The sequence below is a fragment of the Erpetoichthys calabaricus genome, chromosome 1 (assembly GCF_900747795.2).
Source record: "Erpetoichthys calabaricus chromosome 1, fErpCal1.3, whole genome shotgun sequence".
In the NCBI taxonomy this organism is placed as follows: domain Eukaryota; kingdom Metazoa; phylum Chordata; class Cladistia; order Polypteriformes; family Polypteridae; genus Erpetoichthys; species Erpetoichthys calabaricus.
The window spans coordinates 25,521,470-25,543,626 of NC_041394.2; the positions used below are offsets into that span (position 1 = coordinate 25,521,470).

General features: G+C 40.5%; 1 protein-coding gene across 1 annotated transcript in view; it reads right to left on the reverse strand.

Moving 5' to 3' along the window:
- Nucleotides 1-14,563, reverse strand: part of esrrd (estrogen-related receptor delta) — a 91,576-nt gene extending 77,013 nt beyond the window's left edge. Inside the window, exons 1-2 of the mRNA XM_028820426.2 lie at nucleotides 14,299-14,563; nucleotides 10,670-11,061 (exon numbers count right to left, since the gene is read on the reverse strand). Of these exons, the coding sequence (XP_028676259.2) occupies nucleotides 10,670-11,061; nucleotides 14,299-14,357 (451 nt within the window). The 5' untranslated portion in view covers nucleotides 14,358-14,563. The remainder of the gene's footprint in view (nucleotides 1-10,669; nucleotides 11,062-14,298) is intronic.
- Nucleotides 14,564-22,157: the final 7,594 nt, after the last annotated feature.

A 22,157-nucleotide genomic window follows, 5' to 3' on the forward strand; every position in this document is an offset into this window, starting at 1 on the left:
TCTCCCTGATTGAATATGGTAGGCACCGAAACACATTTGAATACTTGTTCTAGACACTATACATAATAATAATAATAGTAATAATTCTTTACATTTATATAGCACTTTCTGGTTACTGAAAGCACTTCAGTGAGTGGGAAGCCATGTCAACCACCACTAATGTGTAGCATCCACCTGGATGATGTGTTGGCAGCCATTTTTGTGCCAATACACACACAATACAATAGCTATTAGGTGGTGAGAGAGAGTTAGCCAATTAGAGGCAGGGAATGATTAGGGGGCCAGAATGACCAGGCTCTGGTGAGCAATTTAGGCAGGACATTGGGATGTACCCTATGTTTTACGAAGGATGCTCAGGGATCTGTTATGACCAAAGACAGTCAGGACCTCGGGTTTACGTCTCATCTGAAGGACGGTGCCATGTTCACAGCGCAGTGTCCCCATCACTGCACTCAGGCATTGGGATCCACAGTCAGACCACAAGGTAAGTACCCCCTGTTGGCCTCTCCAACTCCTCTTCCAGCAGCAACCCAACCTTCACTGTAGATGGTCTTCCATTTAAGTACTGGCCAGGTTTGAACGTGCTTAGCTTCAGGTGGATGACCTCTTCTGAAGGGCAGGTGGAATGGCTAGATTAACACAAGAGACTCTCTTGCCTGCATCTTCACCTGGAATCCCTTCCAGAGCAAGTTAAGATTTTACCTCCCATTGACAAATGTGTTTCACCACCTGCTGATACAGTCTCAGACCTGAACTACTTTTACACAACTGTAACGGTTTGGCTCTGCTGCACCTGGTATTCTCCCTTGAACCTGTGACCTGATAGCCAAAACCAATGGTGAGCCAGAAGACGAGGGCACATTGCAAGCAAAGTGTAAAGTGGTGTTGCCTGGGGGTTTCAATATCAAACAATTTAACCAAAGCTCCAGATTGAATTGTTGCTCTCTCTCTCTCCAGGAATTTGAGCAGAAACTATTAAGTACTCTTGACTGAAATACTCTCCCTGATGTCTTCAAATGACAAATATCATCTCACACATTCCCACCAGTATTAACTAAAACCTGACAGTTACAGCATTTTCAAAAATAAACTTAAAAATGATGACATAAAGGAGAGTACTGAACTGCTAAACCGGATCCTACAGAGTGGACGCAATTCTGATGGACACACCCAGTAAATGTTGGAGGTTTGAGGAGATTCACTAAAGTGCAATGAAGCACTAAAACTAGCTGTGTAAGCCTGTGCTGTAAAAAGTCCAGGCTCCTAGAAACCATGGATTCTGGCACTTCAATTAATCAATTGCATCGGTTGTGCATTAGCTGTTAAGCAAAGTTCTCTTTTCTCAGCGGTTTCGTTTTTCCGACGTGCTTGCCCCCCTTGTCTATCAACAGCTAAGCGAGTTTCTCTCTCCTCTGAGGTTTCGTTTTGCCGACGTGCTCGCCTCGCTTTTGTATTAGTGGCTAAGTGACTTTCTCTTTTCTCAGCGGTTTCACTTTGGTGACAGAGTCAATTTCTTTAAGCTTCATGATGTAGCCTCGCACGTCTGGGCTGAACAGACAGACATACACACTTCCACACGTAGACGTTTATATATAAGATATCTACAAAGAAGAAACAGGGAGAGGGCTAGCAGACCGTTTCAGGGAGCACGTTAGAGCTGTTAAGATTAAAAGATCTTACAAAGCCTATTGTAGAACACTTCACATCTCCTGATCATAGCCACGCTGATCTCTCTGTTTGTGTTTTCATGAGATTTGACAGACTCCTTTCAAAGAAAGACAGAAGAAGCTAAGCTCACTCTCACCCTCACAGTTCTCTAACATTTTTTATTGCTTCCTTCATATTGTCTGATGGCAACTTTGGTCACCTACTCTCACCTTCTCCTTTTATCTGCCCTGGCTTTGTTCCTTCCTTCCCCTCCTATATCTGCTAGCTGCTCTTTCCTTTTCAGTTGCACACCTGATGAAGGACATATGTTGTGTCTTTAACTTTTTTTTCCTTTTCAGTGTGAGAATCACCTTTAACCTTCTTTTTTCCTTTGCAGATGTGTGCTAATGGAGCCCTTTCACTACCTATACTGTACTATATTCTGCAAGGAGACCCATTGTCGTAGTGTGTGCAGGAAACAAACTAAAGGTCCTTTTGATGCCTGCATCATACAAATTCATATGATAAACTACATCTGCTGCAGAAAACAACACCATTAAGGACAAAGCATTTGCATCCATTAGGAAGAAATGTACAGTTGTAATACTTGACAGGGAGCATCCTGGAACGTCACGCAGAAATCAATTGGTCCAAAGAAACCAGACTTCTCTAAATATCAGAAAACAGATTTCAGCTGAAAACTGGGGCAGTTGCTCAATTGGTTATAATAGATTATTGACCGTACTATTAAATAAGATATGGGGATGGACGCCTTAGGATGTTGGCAACAGAAAATCATTAACCACACACGGTACGCTCTCATAAGCTGGATCATCATGCTCCAAGCTACTGGCGGGGTCTCTTCTAGTGCTTTGATGGACACATTGATGGAGTAGACTTTAGTTTTAATGGGCTTATGTGTTTGATCATGCTTGAGTGATGCCAGACTCATTTCTCCTAGTTTTGTGCTTACAACTGCATGCAACTGTAAAATAAAACCAATAGGAAGTGATAGGGGCCTGTCTTACAAATGGAGTAGTGTCGCTCTATATTTTATTAATCTTGTGACATTAGCTCGCTATGGCTACTGATGGCTTGTTTTTATGCTGTTAAAAATCTTTAAAACCTTGAGGCTCATAAAGATGCTCCATGTAACCAGTGTTACTGTTCTGACCCTGATGGGTGACAGCAGTATTTAAATAAGTTAGAAAATGTAACTCATGGTGTAACATTCAGGTGTGTTCAGCAACATGATACATAAAGCTAAAACATTTCACTTTTTTTAGTTACTTTATCCAAGAATCAGTTTTGTTTATTAAATATTTTTGTAATAATGAGTCATATTCAGAAATAACTGCAATAATAGAATATGGTTACATGTGTAAGTAGACTACATTAAATCCCTGCTGTTTAAGAGCACTTTATAATGTTATGTAGGTAAAAAAGTAGCCCAATTAGTGATGAGCAATTCTCTAAGGATTTGTAATTTTTGAACGATTCTTTTTAGTGAATCATATGAACCGATTTGTAAACACGAACACATCCATTCAGTGGAACTCAATGGAACTGCCTGAATTATGGGCTTCAACTCATTTGATTCATGACGAGTCACTACCTGAGAATCAGTCTAACAATTCTCGATCATTTGATTCACAAATTAATGACTACATGAGAATCAGTCTAACAATTCTCGATCATTTGATTCACAAATTAATGACTACCTGAGAATCAGTCTAACAATTCTCGATCATTTGATTCACAAATTAATGACTACATGAGAATCAGTCTAACAATTCTCGATCATTTGATTCACAAATTAATGACTACATGAGAATCAGTCTAACAATTCTCGATCATTTGATTCACAAATTAATGACTACCTGAGAATCAGTCTAACAATTCTCGATCATTTGATTCACAAATTAATGACTACATTTGAATCAGTCTAACAATTCTCGATCATTTGATTCACAAATTAATGACTACCTGAGAATCAGTCTAACAATTCTCGATCATTTGATTCACATATTAATGACTACCTGAGAAACAGTCTAACTATTCTCGATCGTTTGATTCACAAATTAATGATTACCTGAGAATCAGTCTGACAATTCTCGATCATGTGATTCACACATGAATAATTATGAGTTGAACAGTTCTCATTCACTTGTGATTCTGTAATGAAACATCTTATTTTAATGATGCATCTTAAATCTGTTATCATGCTTTGTGTATGTAAACAGGACAATAGCATATGAATTATTATGTTAAATACACAATTATACAATTAAAAATTATTTATGTCTTAATAAATGATATTATTTATATACAGTACACTCATATACAAATATCAAAATAATGCACAAATTATTAAATTATATATTTGTGATACAATCAGAGGGGAGAATGTCCTGTATATGCCAGGCACTAAATGAATCAAAATAATCAATTCACTTAAAGGGGTAGTTTGAAAGAATCGACTTAGTAAAGTGACTTGAAATGTCCAGCACTAAGCCCGAAAAGAGTTGTGGTGGCCCAGTAGCTTTTATACACAGAAGATTTTTTTAAAAATGTATTTATTAAAAGCAAGTATCATTCCACACGATCAAGTCAAGCTTTACAAAAATAAATTCAACCCTCACCCAAGAGAAAGTGAGGAAGGCCAATAGCCAGAGTAAAACATTAAAAGTAAAAAAGAGGGAAGAGGATCCTTTTCCTTAATTAAGTTACTTATTTTAAAATGATATTGATTAGATCCCGCCAGGTTTTAAAAAAAGTATTGAACAGAGTGAGACTTTGATTTTTTCCAATTTCAAGTAGTATATAACATCAGTTACCCACTGACTTAAAAGAGGTGGGTTAGGATTCTTCCAGTTGAGCAAGAAATGTCTACGTGCCAATAGTGCAGTTTGTTTGTCCTTCTCCACTTTAAGCCCCTCTGTGAGTCCACCAAACACAGCTGTTAATGGGTTAGGAGGGATTGTGACACCAAGCTGTCTGAAAGGCATTTAAAGATTTTGGTCCAGAATTATGTTAATTTGGTGCATATCCAAAACATATGGCCTAATGAGGCTAAAGCTCGATTGCAACGTTCGCAGGTTGGATTTTGCCCTAGAAGCATTTTGGACAATTTTAAACAAGATAGATGTGCTCAATAAAAGATTTTAAGTTGAATAATTGAATGCCTTGCGCATATGTAGCTCGAGTGAATACTGTGAATGGCTGCCTTCCACTCCCTTTCTGAAATATTAAGAGAGTCTTTTCCCACTGTACTCTGGGTCCATTGAAAGGAAGGGACTTTAAAATGTTTTTATATATTATAGAAATGTCTGGGTTTTTAAGACTGATCTCTGGAATTGAAATAGGTGGGATGTGAGGTAAATTGGGCAGATTCCATTTAGCAAAGTGAAAATAGTGGAAAAACTGATTTATTGTTGATGAGAAGTTGAATTTAAAGTGTAATTGTTCTTAGGATGCAAAAACATTATCTATATACAATTCTCTAAATGATTTAATCCTGTACATTTTCCGAACATTATAAACTGTGTAAGTTTGAGAGGCTAGAAAAAAGGTGGTTATCATGTAGAGGTGCAACAGATGAAAGCTTCTCTATCTTGAAGTGCTTCCTACATTGGTTCCATATTCTGAGTGAATGAAGGATAATTGGGTTGTTGGAATATTGACAATACCTTGTATTTACTAGGGTATAAAGCAAGGAATTTAAAGAAGTACTGTAGAATTTTATTTTTATTGCAGACCAACTTGTGTCAATTTCCAGGTTTTTATAGCTTGTATATTAATAATAAAATTGAAAGTTAAATAGAGCCATGCCACCTTCTGCTTTACGCTACTGTAGGGTTGTCCTTTGGATGTGTGGATGTTTCAAATTCCAAATAAATGAGGTTATAATTACATCTAATTTCTTAAAAATTATTTGTTAATGTAAACGGGGATGCTTTAAAATAGAAAACGAAACTTGGGAAGGATATTCATCTTGCCAGTGTTAATTCTCTCTGCTAAAGTGTGTTAGAGGTAGACCATCTTATGCACATATTGTTGCAGACAGCAAACCTTTGTTGAAAAAGAGCTTTACATTTACTTGTGATGTTTACCCCTAGGTATCTAAACTGATCTGCTAAGATTCCAATTAAAGTAATGTAAAAATGGCATTAATTGATTTGTGTTTGTGATGGAGGGTCTGTAGTCATAATTACCAAAAGGAAAATAACTAATATTACAAAATTTCCAATTTATATATGTATAATGGGGGCAGCACGGTGGCACAGTGGTGGCGCTGCTGCCTCGCAGTTAGGAGACCCAGGTTCGCTTCCCGGGTCCTCCCTGCGTGGAGTTTGCATGTTCTCCCCGTGTCTGCGTGGGTTTCCTCCGGGCGCTCCGGTTTCCTCCCACAGTCCAAAGACATGCAGGTTAGGTGGATTGGCGATTCTAAATTGGCTCTAGTGTGTGCTTGGTGTGTGGTTGTGTTTGTGTGTGTCCTGCGGTGGGTTGGCACCCTGCCCGGGATTGGTTCCTGCCTTGTGCCCTGTGTTGGCTGGGATTGGCTCCAGCAGACCCCCGTGACCCTGTGTTTGGATTCAGCAGGTTGGAAAATGGATGGATGGATGGATGGAGTCAGCAGTTTGGATGGAGGTGGGCGGCTCGTTCCACCAGATAGAATCCACACTTCAAAAGAGTCTGGATTGGCATGTGAAGACATGCAGTGATGGCATCACCAGAAGCTGCTCATCAGCAGACCTGAGCAGTCAAGAAAGAACACAAGAGCTCACAAGGGTCTCCATACAGATAGGTGTTGACCCAGAGGTGGTGTTAGGGATGTGCGGGGCCTAGGGCTGACCAACTCCACGTGGGGCTGGTTATGTCAAACGCTGTTACCAGTATGTGGGAACTGTATAAACTTGCAGGCAAATTTAATTAAAATAATGTTAACATACACTGGATTTTCTCATTACAGTACTTAGCTAAATTTTTGCAAGATAACATGCAGACTGTATCAAAATATAACGATATAATCTATTAAAAATGTGTACCATGATCTCTTCCACTTATGGCGTTGATAGCGATATGGCTAAACCAGTAATAAAATGTTGCTGCACGTTCCACTACCAAACACTTCCCACACTGTTTCAACGAGGCCTACTGTAGCAAACGGAACCAAAGACTCGACTAAGAAATGATGGTAGGCTCTCCGGACACGAATGAGTGATAAGCGACAAGCCATCAGTTGTTCCCAAGTCAAAACAGAAGCCAACCAAGTGACTAATGGGTTCTACCTATTTTAGGATTGGATTATACTGGCGACCTTTTTCAGGTGATGAAGGTGGACTATGGAATGTTTTCAAAGACGTACATGTACGAAATTTGACCTTGAAGGGGGATTTTAAAAGGGTTCCCCTTAGAAGCATGTGAAATATATATATATACTGGAGAATATAACTTGATAAATCCGCTCGAAAGGGACACGCGGACCTCAAAAGCAGGGCCCCCTTAGGCGCGGGGCCTGGGTCGGTCACCCAACTTGCCACCTGTTGTGATGTGAGATTTTGCATATAACTTGATAAATATTTTGTGTGTCTTTATTTGTAATTTAGGCAAAGCAATGTACTTTAGTGTTTACCCCCCTCCCCCTTTATGACTGAGTCTCTTTGAAATTTACGACAGACTTGGGAGAGGATGTGCCTTAAACTAGTTTGGCGAGTGTTTCTTTGCTAAAGTCTTTCAACCCCCGCAAGAAACCCAGGTTACGTTAACATATGGTTTGGGGGCAGGTGTTAAGATGTTCTATTTTCCCCATTGGTCTGAAGTATGGCTGTTTGGAATTGGCTTGCATCAGAAGCTTTTAAGTACCATGATGTCCTATTGGCTCTAGGGGTTAGACAGAACATCTATAAATGTACGTGCTTAACCATACAATCTCTCTCTTGCTAACCTGTGATGATGAAGACAACACAATGAAGAGCACAGCTCAGCAGCCATATTGACCAGGCTTAAGGCCTGTTCTGAAGAAAGCTGACCACAAATGATGTCTTAACTAGAGGCATTTAAGCAACTACAAGTCTGTGTGCCGCCTGAAACTACACATCACCATTTAATCAGGTTGTATGGTTGCCAATATTCAAATGTACTTTACATATTGTTATTATTTCTTAATATTATCAATAATACATTATTTTATGTGTAACTTAACTCCTGCTTGTCTTTTTACTACATCTAATTGCCTGAGGTTATAGATATAGAAGTAGGGGAGAAGTTATATACTATAATACCATATAAACCGTGGTAAGTCTGTGAGATTAGGCATTCTGACAAAGGCTACATATTAATAATACAAAAGGGGAAAGTAGAGCAATATATTACTCTACCAAGAAGAAACACCACCCCCAAACATCGCTCTTGTCTACTCCAGGGGTCTGCAACCTGTGGGATGCGTGTCAAGCGTGACACGCAGAATGATTTTCAAAGGCAATCTAATTGAATTAAAATTTAGTAAAAATTATATATATTTTAATTACACCGCACACGTTTGTGCCGTAATCTACGTTTTGCGCATGCAGCTCACATGTAATGGAAACCATGTGTTCAGTGTAGGCTGTGGTATGTTAAAACAAGCCTCTTATTATATTTTAATTAAAATGCATGCATTCGCGTACCGCATTCCCCACCTATGTTTTGTGCGTGCGACTCAAATGTAAAGGGAAGCCATGTGTTCCGTGCAGGCTTTGGTACAGTAAAACAAACCTCTTGTTATTAATAAGTTATATACTGCCCTAAAATGACTCATAAAAGATAAAATCTTGATGTTCGCCCTTTTCAAGACTCTTGGATGAATGAATATGGATTTGTACAACAAAAGGATCGTGCCGTGTGTGCGTTATGCTGTGAAAGTGTCGTGTGTCGTACATCAAGTGTACAAAGACATTATCAAAATAAAAACATCAGTCCATGTTTAAAAACTCTGATGAGAAAAGTGAAGATATAAAAAGGGCTTTTTCTTGCTTTAAGAAACAAACTACTTATTTTAGTCAAATAACTGGAACCAAAAGTAAAGCCACTGGTAATACAATTGCTTCGCATTAATTGATTAATAGCTCTGATTAATAATAAAAGAATTATTAATCATATTCGAATTCAATCATCCATCCATCCATTTTCCAACCCGCTGAATCCGAAGACAGGGTCATGGGGGTCTGTTGGAGCCAATCCCAGCCAACACAGGGCACAAGGCAGGAACCAATCCCGGGCAGGGTGCCAACCCACCGCAGGACACACACAAACACACCCACACACCAAGCTCTCTTTTGAATTGAAAAAACTTGTAATATATAATTTGTAATACAATTTTTAATAAATGTGTTGAAAATTAAAATTTGACAAAACATTCTTTTCACATATTATCCTATGCATTTTAAAATATTGAATGAGCAATAATATAAGATCCGGTTTTAATGGGCTTCAAAAGCATATACTTTTGAATATATAAAAGTACTACTGGGCTTAGTCCCCTGCTCGCTTCGCTCGCTAACCACCGGTCCTGCGCTACACACTAGGCTCTTTGTGGTTCTGCCGCTCGCGTATGGGGATGCAGATGTACAGTTTAAACAGAATTTTATTTTCATGGGAATTGTTACATATGCATCAATGCAATGTATAACTGCCCCTGATTGAATTTCGCTTCTTTCTCTCTATTAAATAAAATGACTTTTTCGAATGTTTGGCTCTGAGATTTGTTAATTGTCTTTCGAAAAGCTATTCTAATGGTAAACTCTTAATGTTTTAATATGAATGGCACATCAAGATCTCCTTTGGTGTGTAATGTTATCCTCTGAAGATGTACTACATTACCTTTTTTGGACACATCCTTCTTTCTACAGTAATTTAGGCGGTGGAAGACTGGATGGTGTTAACGGTTGTAGATATTTTTCGTGATATTATAAGTTGATGTTTTCATCTTCCACACGACCACCACCAACTGTTTCAGCATAGTCTGCTGATATGGATTGAACCAATTTGTCGTGTAACCGATTGATATTTTTGGCATTAATTCGTTTGACTTCATCATTTCTCTGTGCTAGGATTGCCCGTGTACTCATTTTTTCTGTTGATAACCCTTCATGATGAAATTCTTCAATAAGATTTCGACATAATATGTCCTCTTTAATTGGGAACTTAAAGTGAGGAAAACATTAAAATTTATAAGAGCTGAGAACACAGGAAGTGTGTCTGACAAAGCATTCACACGAATGAGAGGTGGGAGGACCGCGGTCTTGTTTGAAATTGTCTGAGTGGAGGGCGTGACTTGAAAAAATCTCTCTTCCAAAAAGTCTTGTCTCGTTGAAGGATTTTTATATAATAGAGAGATAAACTTTTGAAGCCCATTATGATATATGATATATACCAAAATTGGTAGAATTATGTCCACACACGAAATAACATTGTAAAAAAGGTTCAGCACGACACCGCTGAAAGGTTGCCAACCCCTGGACTACTCTATAGGCAAGCATCAAGGATCTGAACTCAATCCATGCCGCTACACTGAGCCAATGAAGTGATCTGAAAAGAGGAGGGACATGTGCCCACCTTAGCTGATTAAACACCAGACGTGCCACTGTGACACATGGCGGTACTCTTGGCCAGCAGTAGTCCAGACGTGACAAGACCAAAGTCTGAACCAGGAGTTGTGGTAAATAATCTCTAGGAAAAACCTGGTGTTTAACTGCCATTTCTAGCTCCTGGGTTCAACCCCTGGACTTGAGTTTGCTGTGAGTTTTGCTATGCTTGGCCAAGTGACCATTTGAATTGTGTTGCAATCATTTTCATGTGGATAGCAGAGTCCTGAAGTTTTCTTATCTGTAGTCATTTTCCTGGTGTACACTTGGGCAATGCAGTTTATTATGGTGGAGCTTTTCTAATATAACACACCACACATCAGCATAAATAATGAACTGAGGTGTTACCACAAGTCATAAGCACTACATGACTACTTAGTTTAAGAGAAACAAGGTACCTTGAATAGTCCTCTTAAAGAATGCCTTGCACGCTTCACATGATGCCACCCCATAATGGTAGCCTGATGCCAGATCTCCACAGACCAGGCAGAGTCGCTTTGATCCTGAGCTCAGGGCTGATGAGTAGACTCTCTCTTGGCCATGGTGGGCTGCAGACAAGACAGGCCTGCTTTGTTCAGCCCCATACCTTTGGTCGTCACAGGACTCGGGCAGGGGACAAAAAGGACTGGGCGAGTCGGGCTCCAAAGAGTGCCGCCGAGACATCAGGCTGCTGCCGCCGACACTGCTGTCAGAGAGCTCACCCGGGCTGAACTGTGCCAGGCTGTCCAGGGTGAAGCTTGGGCTGGAGGGCTCAGTTTTGAGAAATGGCACATCGTCTATGGAATGGGCACTAGGAAAAGAAAAAAATAAATCAAAAATGCACAGAGGCATCGAAGACACAGAGGCAGTGTGAAATATTATTGTTGTGACAAGAATTTCAGAAGAGTCTCAATGACACAAGAGCATGAAAGAAGAAAACACGGAGCACCAACACAACCACCGAAACACCCAGCTGGCAGTGGCTAATACTCTTTCAACAACAACAAAAAATAATTTAATAACAAATCAAAGGTCACTTTTATGGGACATTCATCCAAATATTCAGAATAAAACCCCAGCATTTCACTGATGGTCGTGTTGGTGGTAGATTTCCACCAGTTAGAAATCCTGAGTGTCATTAGATGAAAGTGGTGCCATTTTAAGGAACTGGCAATTTCAGCATAAGAGGAACTTAATAAGGAGTTTTAGCATCAGTAATTAACGCAAATACTGTAATGCATTGTGTGTATTGTGTCACAACAACAACATTCATTTCTATAGCGCATTTTCTTACAAATGATGTGGCTCAAAGTGCTTTACAAGATGAAGAAAGAAAAATATAAAAATAAGATTAGGCAATACTAAGTAAGAAAGAATTAAAGTAAGGTCCGATAGACAGAGAGGACAAAAAAAAAACAATACACTCCAGAGGGCTGAGGAAAAAAATAAAATCTGCACGGGGTTCCGAAGCCACGAGACCACCCAGCACCCCTCTGGACATTCTACCTAACATCAATGATCTCAATCAGTCCTCATGGCTGTCAGGCTTCATGTGGAAGAACTTGATCACATTTTGCATTGCGTTGTAATCATTGTAATAAACTGTATTCTTAATTCAAAGCTAATGTTTTCAATTTTTACAATTTCATATTGAAATATTAAAGAGACTGCAGTGGGCTGGCACCCTGCCCAGAGTTTGTTTCCTGCCTTGCTCCCTGTGTTGGCTGGAATTGGCTCCAGCAGACCCCCGTGACCCTGTAGTTAGGATATAGAGGGTTGGATAATGGATGGATGGATATCAAAGAGAGCACGTTGCCGCACCCCCCACATGACAAACCAACTGGATTGGGATACGAGTGCAGCGGGTGACACCTCAGCACCACACTGGTACAACGTGAAGTTTTCTACAGTGGCTGGAGTGCCAATCCTGCCACCAGTCCCCAAGAGTTCCCTGTACATTGGAGGACCTGCTTGCAGGTTAACGTCATACCCAGGATGAAGAAATTGCAGGTTAAGGGCCCAATGGAGTAGATTCATGTGCACAGGATTCGAACCGGCGACCTTCTGATTGCCGGCACAGATCCCTAGCCTCAGAGCCAACACTCGGCCCTGTTAAACAATACAAGTGCCTTTGAAATGTCGATTGTTGATTTTATTGTTTGGCTGATTCCTCTTTTTGAGGGTGACCTACAACAGTTTACGTACAACCAGTTACATCTCTTTTGTTTTGCTCAGTTGAACAACATGGAGGTGAAGTGACAGGCGGCAGGATTTGAACCCACCACAACAGAATTTGCAGCTCAAACTCTTAACCACTCCACCACACTGACTGCAACTTTACTAACAGCTGACGTTCAGAATTACAGGTACATAAAGCCCCTGTGCTGATTTTACGTGATGTGGGGTTTTTTCACCACATTTGTATTCATTCATGCACCTATGATTTGTAAGACATTTGGGATTAAAATATCTGCTTAATATACAGTAAATAAAAGAGAGGACGTATTACTCACTCAGTCACTTCACAACTGTTTTTGTGTGGGTGACTTGAACATATGTGTAGAGAAGAAAGGCTACAAGCAAGTGAAGGAAAAGTTTATGATGGAACCACAAGCTACTAATGGATTCCAGAATCGCTATGGCTTAAAAGTGCATCTGCATGGAGGGTTTTACATTTGGTCTTTTAGTTGATCTGTCTGTCTAGTAGTTAACCATTTATAAAATGAACACTCGTTTCTCAGAGGCAAACCCATATGCACAACAAACAGAAGCTAAAATTTGGGTTCCATATGAATGGTCCATCAAAATGTGCACCCAGAGATCATATGGGGGCTCATATGGGTTAGTAAACTATCACTCATTGCCAGGTACAGAAGTGCTGGGAGCAGCAAAAATCTGAACAGGTTTGGGGACCCCGGTCTAAGCTTGAAGCAATAATTTACAATAGTGAAAGATGTATTAATGTACATTTATTTATTTGACTGGCACCTTTATCCAAGGCAACGTGCAACATTGGACATACATTTCTTAGGTTGTTGTTGTTTTTGTTTTTTTTTTTGTCTAAATGGTAGGCTGAAGTGACTTTCTCAGGGTCACACAATGTCTGTAGTGGGATTTGAACCCACAGCGTCAGAGTCTGAAGACCAAAGCCTTAACCAATTAAGCAATAATTTATTAAAAGAACATCAAAACTTATTTTACAATAAACTGTGCAGGATTTGAATTTGCTGGATAAGGCAATTTCATGTGAGTGACTTGGTTAAAAGGTTGGCACAATTTAAATTACATTACTTGATAAAAGTTAAATGTAAAAAATTCATTTGCTGTTGCTTGTATGTTTGTTAGTGATATTTGGTGCCATACCGGTTTCCTATCTGGGACAGCTTCTATTGTGTAAATAAGTGCACTGCAGGCACGTTATAAATTAGATTACCATAGCTCACAGCGGATTCATATAATAGTAATAAAGCTGACAAAGAAATATACATATATGTATATATACTGTACATATATATATGTACTCTACTATATATATATATTGCAAAATTACATTCATACATATAAAACATGAATTCGTATATTACAGAATATAAATTAATTACAGACGATTTAGTCTGTACTGTAGCTACCCGATAACTTTATAAAGCAGTCGCAAAAAAGGAAAATCGCTTACACTCACAGGTGTAATAATAATTCCCAATTTGGATTGCAGTTACTTTCCATTACTGATTCACTGTCAACTTTTCATTGTTCGCGTGTAAATACAGTTTATTACTACTAATAGCTGTACAAAAAAATTTGAAAAACAGCATCTCAATACTACCGCAGTTATGTACTTAAGTTTAAGTGTTGCTTCACTGCTGTACTACTACTGTTATACGTACACATGCGTGCACAATTGCTCTTTTTAGTGCTTTTATGTATAAAGATCTGGACATTAGTGATTGAGTAATCATACAAAATAAACATTTTGGTATAAATGTAAATGCAGGCAGATATTAAAGTGAATTTCATGAAGCCGCCGGTAAGTTTCGAGATCGGTACTCACTGGTTGTAACGGCTCAGACAGCTGAGATCCTCGCCCACGCAGAAGTGCTTCAGATTCATGGCTCACGTGCCTGCAGCAGCTCAAGCCTCAGGTCGGAGGTCCGGTGACTGTCCGTGGACTGCGGCGATAATCAAATAAGTTCCTGAGCTCTGCATCCGTCCTGAACCTGCCAGGGGCTCATGAATATTAATCAAGTGCTACGGGGCGGGGCCAGGCGGACTCCGCCTCAAGCCGCCACCTGGGATTTCCCAAATGCAGATTTCGCTTCTTTGGGTTTGATGTCCCTCAAGCCGGCCACGGATCCCGTACCAGAAAAAATGCAGGGACATACTGTAGCGGACCTGAAACAAAAACGAGTCCCATTTTATTTTTCAGCACTGTAATCTTTCTAAAGAAGTATGCAGTGAACACACGCACCAAGAAGTTTCTGTTCTGCACAATTCACTTTGTGTAACGTGTTAGACGTTAAATTAGTTACTGTCGTTTTCAAAAATGAACACACCATTATTAATTTATTTTGCCATATTATGTTGTAAATTTCCTACTCGATAAAGTTTCTGTTTTACAATTTCATTATTTTTTTTATTTTGTGATATTACGTGGCAGATTTCCTACTGGAAAAAAATGTTATCAGATTTCATTGTTTGATTCTACTCATTTAAAGGTATTGAATACAACAAATCCTGCCAACAAAAAATAATCATGATTTGTACAGTACCTACTCTATTTTTTAAACATTCTAAACCTGCATATTATATTCGATGGCTAATCTCACTTAAGTAACTATTTGAGGAGACCCCAGCAACAGCGAGTCTTCTTTCATTAGGAGCTGCAATGTCATTTTATAATAACATTCCACAGATGCACGCTTCATTGCCTTTAATATGTTCGGTCTTCATGTAAAATGTAGTTTTGCATGTACTACATAAAAGCTCACAATGGCATATTTTATATTTGCAACACGCACAGGTCAAGTGATTTGTTCAGGGTCACATAATGAGGAAAGGTTTACAGTTTGAGCCTGGACCCTGAGGAATTGAAATGCAGCTCACTGACCACTACAAAATGGGAGCCTTTTTAGTTACAGTGAGTACAATGAAAGGCACTATATACTGAAAATGTGGACCTCTAGAAGATCAAACACTTACTGTTTTCAGTTTCATGTTTTGGTGATTTGGTGTCCAGCGTCGGCCAGTTGCTCTACAAGATGCCCCCAAGTGTTCTGCACGTTGCCTTCCTTTAATGGAAAGTCACTTACACTGAGAAATCTCAGCCCTGAGGCTCCATGTTTCACTTGTTTGTGTCAAATTAACTTGCATCAATCAAAAGTGACCGCTGCTGCAGCAGGTAAAAATAAGTGGAAAACATGAACTCTCTGTCTCGGGAGAATAAGATACACAGAAGCATTAAAGCTGCAGGTAAAGTGTTAATTAAATTATGCAAAATAAGTGGAGGTGCCACAATTGCCAAAGGCGAGGTCTGGGACTTTGGCTTACAATTGGAGAAATGTATGTATATATTTGTGTGTGTAGAGTATGTGCATATATATATATATATATATATATATATTATTAAAGCTAAACAGGAAGGATAACATAATGGTACTCTATAATACAAATATTAGGAACGCATTTCTACAGTTAGCATCTGTGCTACAGAATTAAAAGCAATGACATACACTGCAGTGGTGCAGAAGCAGTGCTTCTGCCCCACAAGAAGGACACCAGGGTTTGTGTCCGGGGTCCTCCATTTGTGGAGTTTGTATGTTCTCCCCGTTTCCCTCTGGCTGTTACAGTTTCCATCTAAAAACATGTAGGTCAGGTGAACTGGTGTTTCTAAATTGGTCCTGGCATATGTGCACCCTGTGGTGGACTGTTGCCCTGTCCAGGGGTCTTTATCTGCCTTGTGCCTGATGATTATGGGAACAGCTACTCCGTGGCCCTGCCGTGGATAAGTAGGCTATGGAAATGGATGGCTGGATGTATACTGTAGAGCAGGGGTGGGCAATGTCAGTCCTGGAGGGCCACAGTGGCTGCAGATTTTCATTCCAACCCAATTGCTTAATTAGAAACCAATCCTTGCCAATCTGAGATCTTTTTTAATTTCATGGTTTGTTAATCTGCAATGTTAGGTTCTTATATCGTAGATTGGGGTGTCGAAATCCAGGCCTGGAGGGTTGCAGTGGCTGCAGATTTTCATTCTAACCCAATTACTTAATTAGAAACCAATCCTTGCCAATCTCAGATCTTTTTTAATTTCATAGTTTGTTAATCTGCAGTGTAAGGTTCTTAGATTAGAGTTTTGAACTCCAGGCCTGGAGGGCCGCAGTGGCTGCAGGTTTTCATTCTCTCCCTTTTCCTAATCAGTGACCGGTTTTCACTGCTAATTAACTCCTTTTCCCTTCATTTTAATAGCCCTATTTTTAAGGATTCAGTCCTGTGAATGTATTCCGTTCCTCATTAAATCGCAGCCAAACAGAAATGAGACATGAAACGAGCCAACAGACGACCAGCTAAATTTAGATTTCAAACTTCAACCTATCTTTTAATGAGAAGCCAACTCTTGCTGTTAATTAAGCCCGTTATTTAATTCCACGGCTTGTTGCTGCTCTCATTCTGCTACAGCTGACATTTCCAAAACTGTTGATTTTCTATTTTTTGTAAGAACACCGTCAAGATGTTTTGGTGAGCTGAGACATCAACCTTACTAATTTTCAGATATTGTCTGATGGGCACAGGTTAGATGGTTGTGTGGCAGCTTGTTTTGTGTCTCTTTATTGTCCATCCATCCATTATCCAACCAGCTATATCCTAACTACAGGGTCACGGGGGTCTGCTGGAGCCAATCCCAGCCAATACAGGGTGCAAGGCAGGAACAAACCCCGGGTGAGGCGCAGCCCACCGCAGGGCACACACACACACACACCAAGCACACACTAGGGATAATTTAGGATCGCCAACGCACCTAACCTGCATGTCTTTGGGCTGTGGGAGGAAACCCACACATACACGAGGAATACCATTTGGTCTGAAGAAAAAATAAATCACCAAGAAGGGTGATTGTAATGGGAGGAAAAAATAGCACATCACTTGAAAACAGTTGAGTGGAAGTTCATAAAATGGTGCCTGTTTATTATTGTTGATATCACAATTGAAGACTTTGAGGCCTCTGAAGTTTTAGTGTTGTAGTTTGAGGGTACAAAACCATAACTTCATTATCATACAAAAACTGTTGAGGAGATAGTAATGGATTTGAAAGAGAGTTTGGCCCCAGTCACAGTGAAGCTGGTCCAGCTCTAGGCTAAGGCCGAGTAGGCCCATGACTTGCATGACTTGGTGGGGCACCCAGGCATTTCCAAAGCTTCTTCATCCCCCAAGTGTTCCATCCTGTGAAAGTACAATTTACAATACAATACAATTTATTTTTGTATAGCCCAAAATCACACAAGAAGTGTCACAATGGGCTTTAACAGGCCCTGTCTTTTGATAGCCCCCCAGCCTTGACTCTCTAAGAAGACAAGGAAAAACTCCCAAAAAATAAAAACCCTTGTAGGGAAATAAAATGGAAGAAACCTTAGGAAAGGCAGTTCAAAGAGAGAGCTGACCCCCCGCTCTTTTATTTCATGTCCACTTATGAATACGCTCTGACTTCTAAGGGTCCCTCAGACTTTAGTAGGAACATGCACAGATCTTGAAAGGGAACCAATCCTGAATACCCCCCTGCCACACCCCAGCCTGCGCTTTGATTTCACATGTAAATATGAATGCACTCGGATCTCCAAAGGGACTCCATCCACTTAGGGTCATCATTAGGATTTTCTGACATCAGGGCCTTAAGTCCGGATTAAGGTTTAGTGTGAAAGAGTGGGAGCAGGAAAATTAGGAAAACTGGGGGCAACATGCCAGAAAACTGCGGAGTGAAGCCTCCGTCTAATGATGCCACGTCATCCACCAACCACAGCCTATACAGTAGGAGCGCCATGTACTCTTGTGCATCAGTGATGCAATGGAAACAATGATGTGTTGTGATGATGGGAGACCAACACAAAAACTGAGCATCACTCAAAAACGGATAGGTCTACTGTCATGAAAATGTTGCATTTACATTATCAGTCACGCAATCTAAAATAAACTGCTCAAAAAAACTTAAAAGAACACTTTGAACATGTGCTCAGGGTGAACCTGCTCTCATCTGTGAAAAGCATAGGGTGTCAGTGATGGACCTGACAATTCTATTATTCTATGTCAAATGTCAGTCAAGCTCCACGGTGCCGGGCAGGCAGCGAGCACAGGGCCCACTAGAGGACGTCAGGCCCTCAGGCCACCCTCATGAAGTCTCTTTCTGATTGTTTGGTCTGAGACATTCACACCAGATGCCTCCTTGCCCAAAGGAGCAGATACCGGTCCTGCTGATGGGTTAAGGACCTTCTACGCACATGTCCAGCTCTCCTAGAGGAACTGCCTGTATCCTGGAATCTCCACCATGCCCTTGAGACTGTGCCTGGAGACACAGCAAACCTTCTGGCAATGGCACGTATTGATGTGCCTGACATCCTGGAGAAGTTGGACTACCTGTGCCAGCTCTGTAGGGTCCAGGTATTGCCTCATGCTACCAGTAGTGACACTGACCGTAGCCAAATGCAAAACGAGTGACAAAGCAGATGAGGAGGGCAGAATGTCAGTGGCCTCCCTCCACCTGTTAAATCATTCATTACAGTTTTGGGGGTCATCTCATTGTTGCCCCTCTAGTGCACCAAAGCAGCTGAAACTGATTAACAACCCCATCTGCTACTGAACTGACCAGATCAATAGCCCAGAAGTTTTATTGACTTGATGCTGTACTCGGATTAATAAGGGTTCCTTTAATTATTTTGAGCAGTTCATAAGCTTTGGGGAGTTTCAAGAATTTTGTTGGGGAGTTGTAATCAGCTGGGCCAACAACTCAAAACTCATGTGTAGCCCTCTTCCCATTGCTTCTTATGTAAAAAGAACTTCACAACTGTACCCTCCATTGGCATGGGAAGAGAGTCACTGAGAAAATGAATGGCCTTTAGACTGACTTCTGCTAAAAAAATAAAGATAAATAAATAAAACTAAGTATTCCAAAAAATAACACCCACTCTCCCGTGCATATAAAATAATGAAACATACCTCAACTTCAGCACACAGAACTTCTTATATTCAAGCTTGTCATTCATTATTCATCATGAATTCCATTCTTAAATCAGTAAGGAGATTGTGGGTTCGCTTCCCAGGTCCTCCCTGTGTGGAGAGCACTTTGAGTAGTGAGAAAAGCACTATATAAATCCATCCATCCATTTTCCAACCCGCTGAATCTGAACACAGGGTCACGGGGGTCTGCCGGAGCCAATCCCAGCCAACACAGGGCACAAGGCAGGGAACCAATCCTGGGAAGGGTGCCAACCCACCGCAGGACACACACAAACACACCCACACACCAAGCACACACTAGGGCCAATTTAGAATCGCCAATCCACCTAACCTGCATGTCTTTGGACTGTGGGAGGAAACCGGAGCGCCCGGAGGAAACCCACGCAGACACGGGGAGAACATGCAAACTCCACGCAGGGAGGACCCGGGAAGTGAACCCAGGTCCCCAGATCTCCCAACTGCAAGGCAGCAGCGCTACCCATTGCGCCACCATGCCACCCACTATATAAATGTAAAGAATTATTATTATTATTATATACTAGACAAAGAGCCAGTTTCAACAACGTAAGATGAAATGGGCACGAGTTTGTGTCAGCAGTGTATGAAGAACAAATAATAAGTAACGAAGAAGTTGTTTTGTAATGATTGTAGTCCGCTTTACTCATTACTGTACAGGCTTGTACTGTTAGTTGATGGATTTTCCAGGCCTATAGTATAATATTGAATGATGAATGTTCCAGTATAATATGGAATAGTAATAAGTATAAGCACCACAAACTTGATATAGGTGTATTGAATGAATGCGTAATTGAATTAGAATGCATAATTAGGCATCGAGCTGTAGTCGAAATCGCCTTTCAGGCCTCTAGAGCTTTAATCGAAGTCGCCTTTCTCTTTGAATTTTTGCGGCCGTAAATCCGCCGCCTGCCGCGATGTTGGGGTTGGATGTTGGTCTCGTAAGGTTTTTTGGGCAGCTGCACAGAAGGCGACTGCGCATTCAACTTCGGACGTGCGCAGAAGGCGACTGCGCATTCAGCTTTGGACGGACATGAGTGAGTGAGTGAGTGAGTGAGTGAGTGAGTGAGTGAGTGAGTGAGTGAGTGAGTGAGTGAGTGAGTGAGTGAGTGAGTGAGTGAGGAGGCAGGTGAATTATGTATTAAGATTACTCAGTATTTACCATTTCACATAAAGCCACCTTAATAAAACAATAAGTGGCTGTGTGTCCATCTGATTGTTATGTCTCTGCCATAGCAGAAGATGGCACATCACTAACATTGACACCAAGTGGCATATAACTGAGACAGACGCATTGCATGTTGCTCTGCAAACGTTAACACTGAGGCCGACATTGATTATTTAGATTTAAACAGGTAGCACAGCTAGTTATAATAATAAAGTGACTTGAGTATTTAAAGTCGTGGTAGCTACCTACCGTTGGAGTGTGTTGAGGCTCAATTCAAAAATGAAATGATGATAAGAAAAATCCTTATTGTTGCCTACAAGCTGCGTCTAGACCAAGAAAGTAAAGATTCACTAGTCTTTGTAGCAGTGCTTTAAATTCTGTAAAGCCGGTTGCCCAGACTTCAATATTCCCGGTCTGTTTTAAAAGCTTTTCTTAGACGTTCACATTGCGTGTCCCCCACTATTTCTTCCTTGAGTTTTGGGTTAGCTTGTGCCAATCGTACAGAATCCCAAATCTATCCTTCAAATCAATTAGTTCACCAGCACACTGAAAAGTAGTGCATCCTGATGAAGTTCCACGTCTGTCGTCTTTGCCCTTCATTGCTTTTTATTAGTAGTTATATTGTTCCTTCACATTGACCTTAACCTCGGTTTAAATTAAAAACGGAAATTGGCCATTGGTTCATACCAGTGCGCCCCGCCTCCTCTCATCCAACTTTCACATTTCGCGCCTCACCTTCATGCCTTATCAACTAACCAATCCCAATCCTAACTGCCTTCAGGACCAGAAATTATTCTGATAATAAACATTATCCGTCTTAAACAGTGACCCGGCTTCCTCAGAGGCAGAATTAAAAATAAAGCATGAAAATAGTTTATCTATACAAAATAAATACAGTGCCCTCCATAACGTTTGGGACAAAGACACATTTTTCCTTGATTTCCCCCTCTGCTAAACAGTTTAAAATTTCCCATCAAACAATTCAGAATGAAATGGAGCTTTGGGTTCAAGAGGCACCATAATTGGTTTATAATTTGTATATAACAACTCCATGCACTTCTTCCAGGAATTTGCCCATTTTTGATGGTATTATTTTATAATGGGCATTAGCGTGACCCCTAGTGGTTATGAATTTTAACAGGCAGACAAGCCACTGACTCGCTGTTTGACTGTGAGTTATCCACATCTTCTGCCAGTGCACCAATGGTGCAGATGCAGAAAGGCGTATGTTGTCTGCAAAAAAACCTTAAAAGGTCACCACTATAGAAAGGCACTATATAAAAGTTATTTCTTTTCTGAAACTAGGGGGCTTTACTCGCCAAGCTCCCTGCCTGTGCTATGCGCCAGCAACTTTGTGTCTTTGCCACTTGCAGATGTGGATTTCACTTTCACCAAACAACAAATCTTTTAATTCTCGTGGATACGCCTCTTCATTGGGAAGAAACTCTACATTTCCCTGATGGCAACAAGAATTAGATGATCTATAAGTCTCTGACTTAATGTTT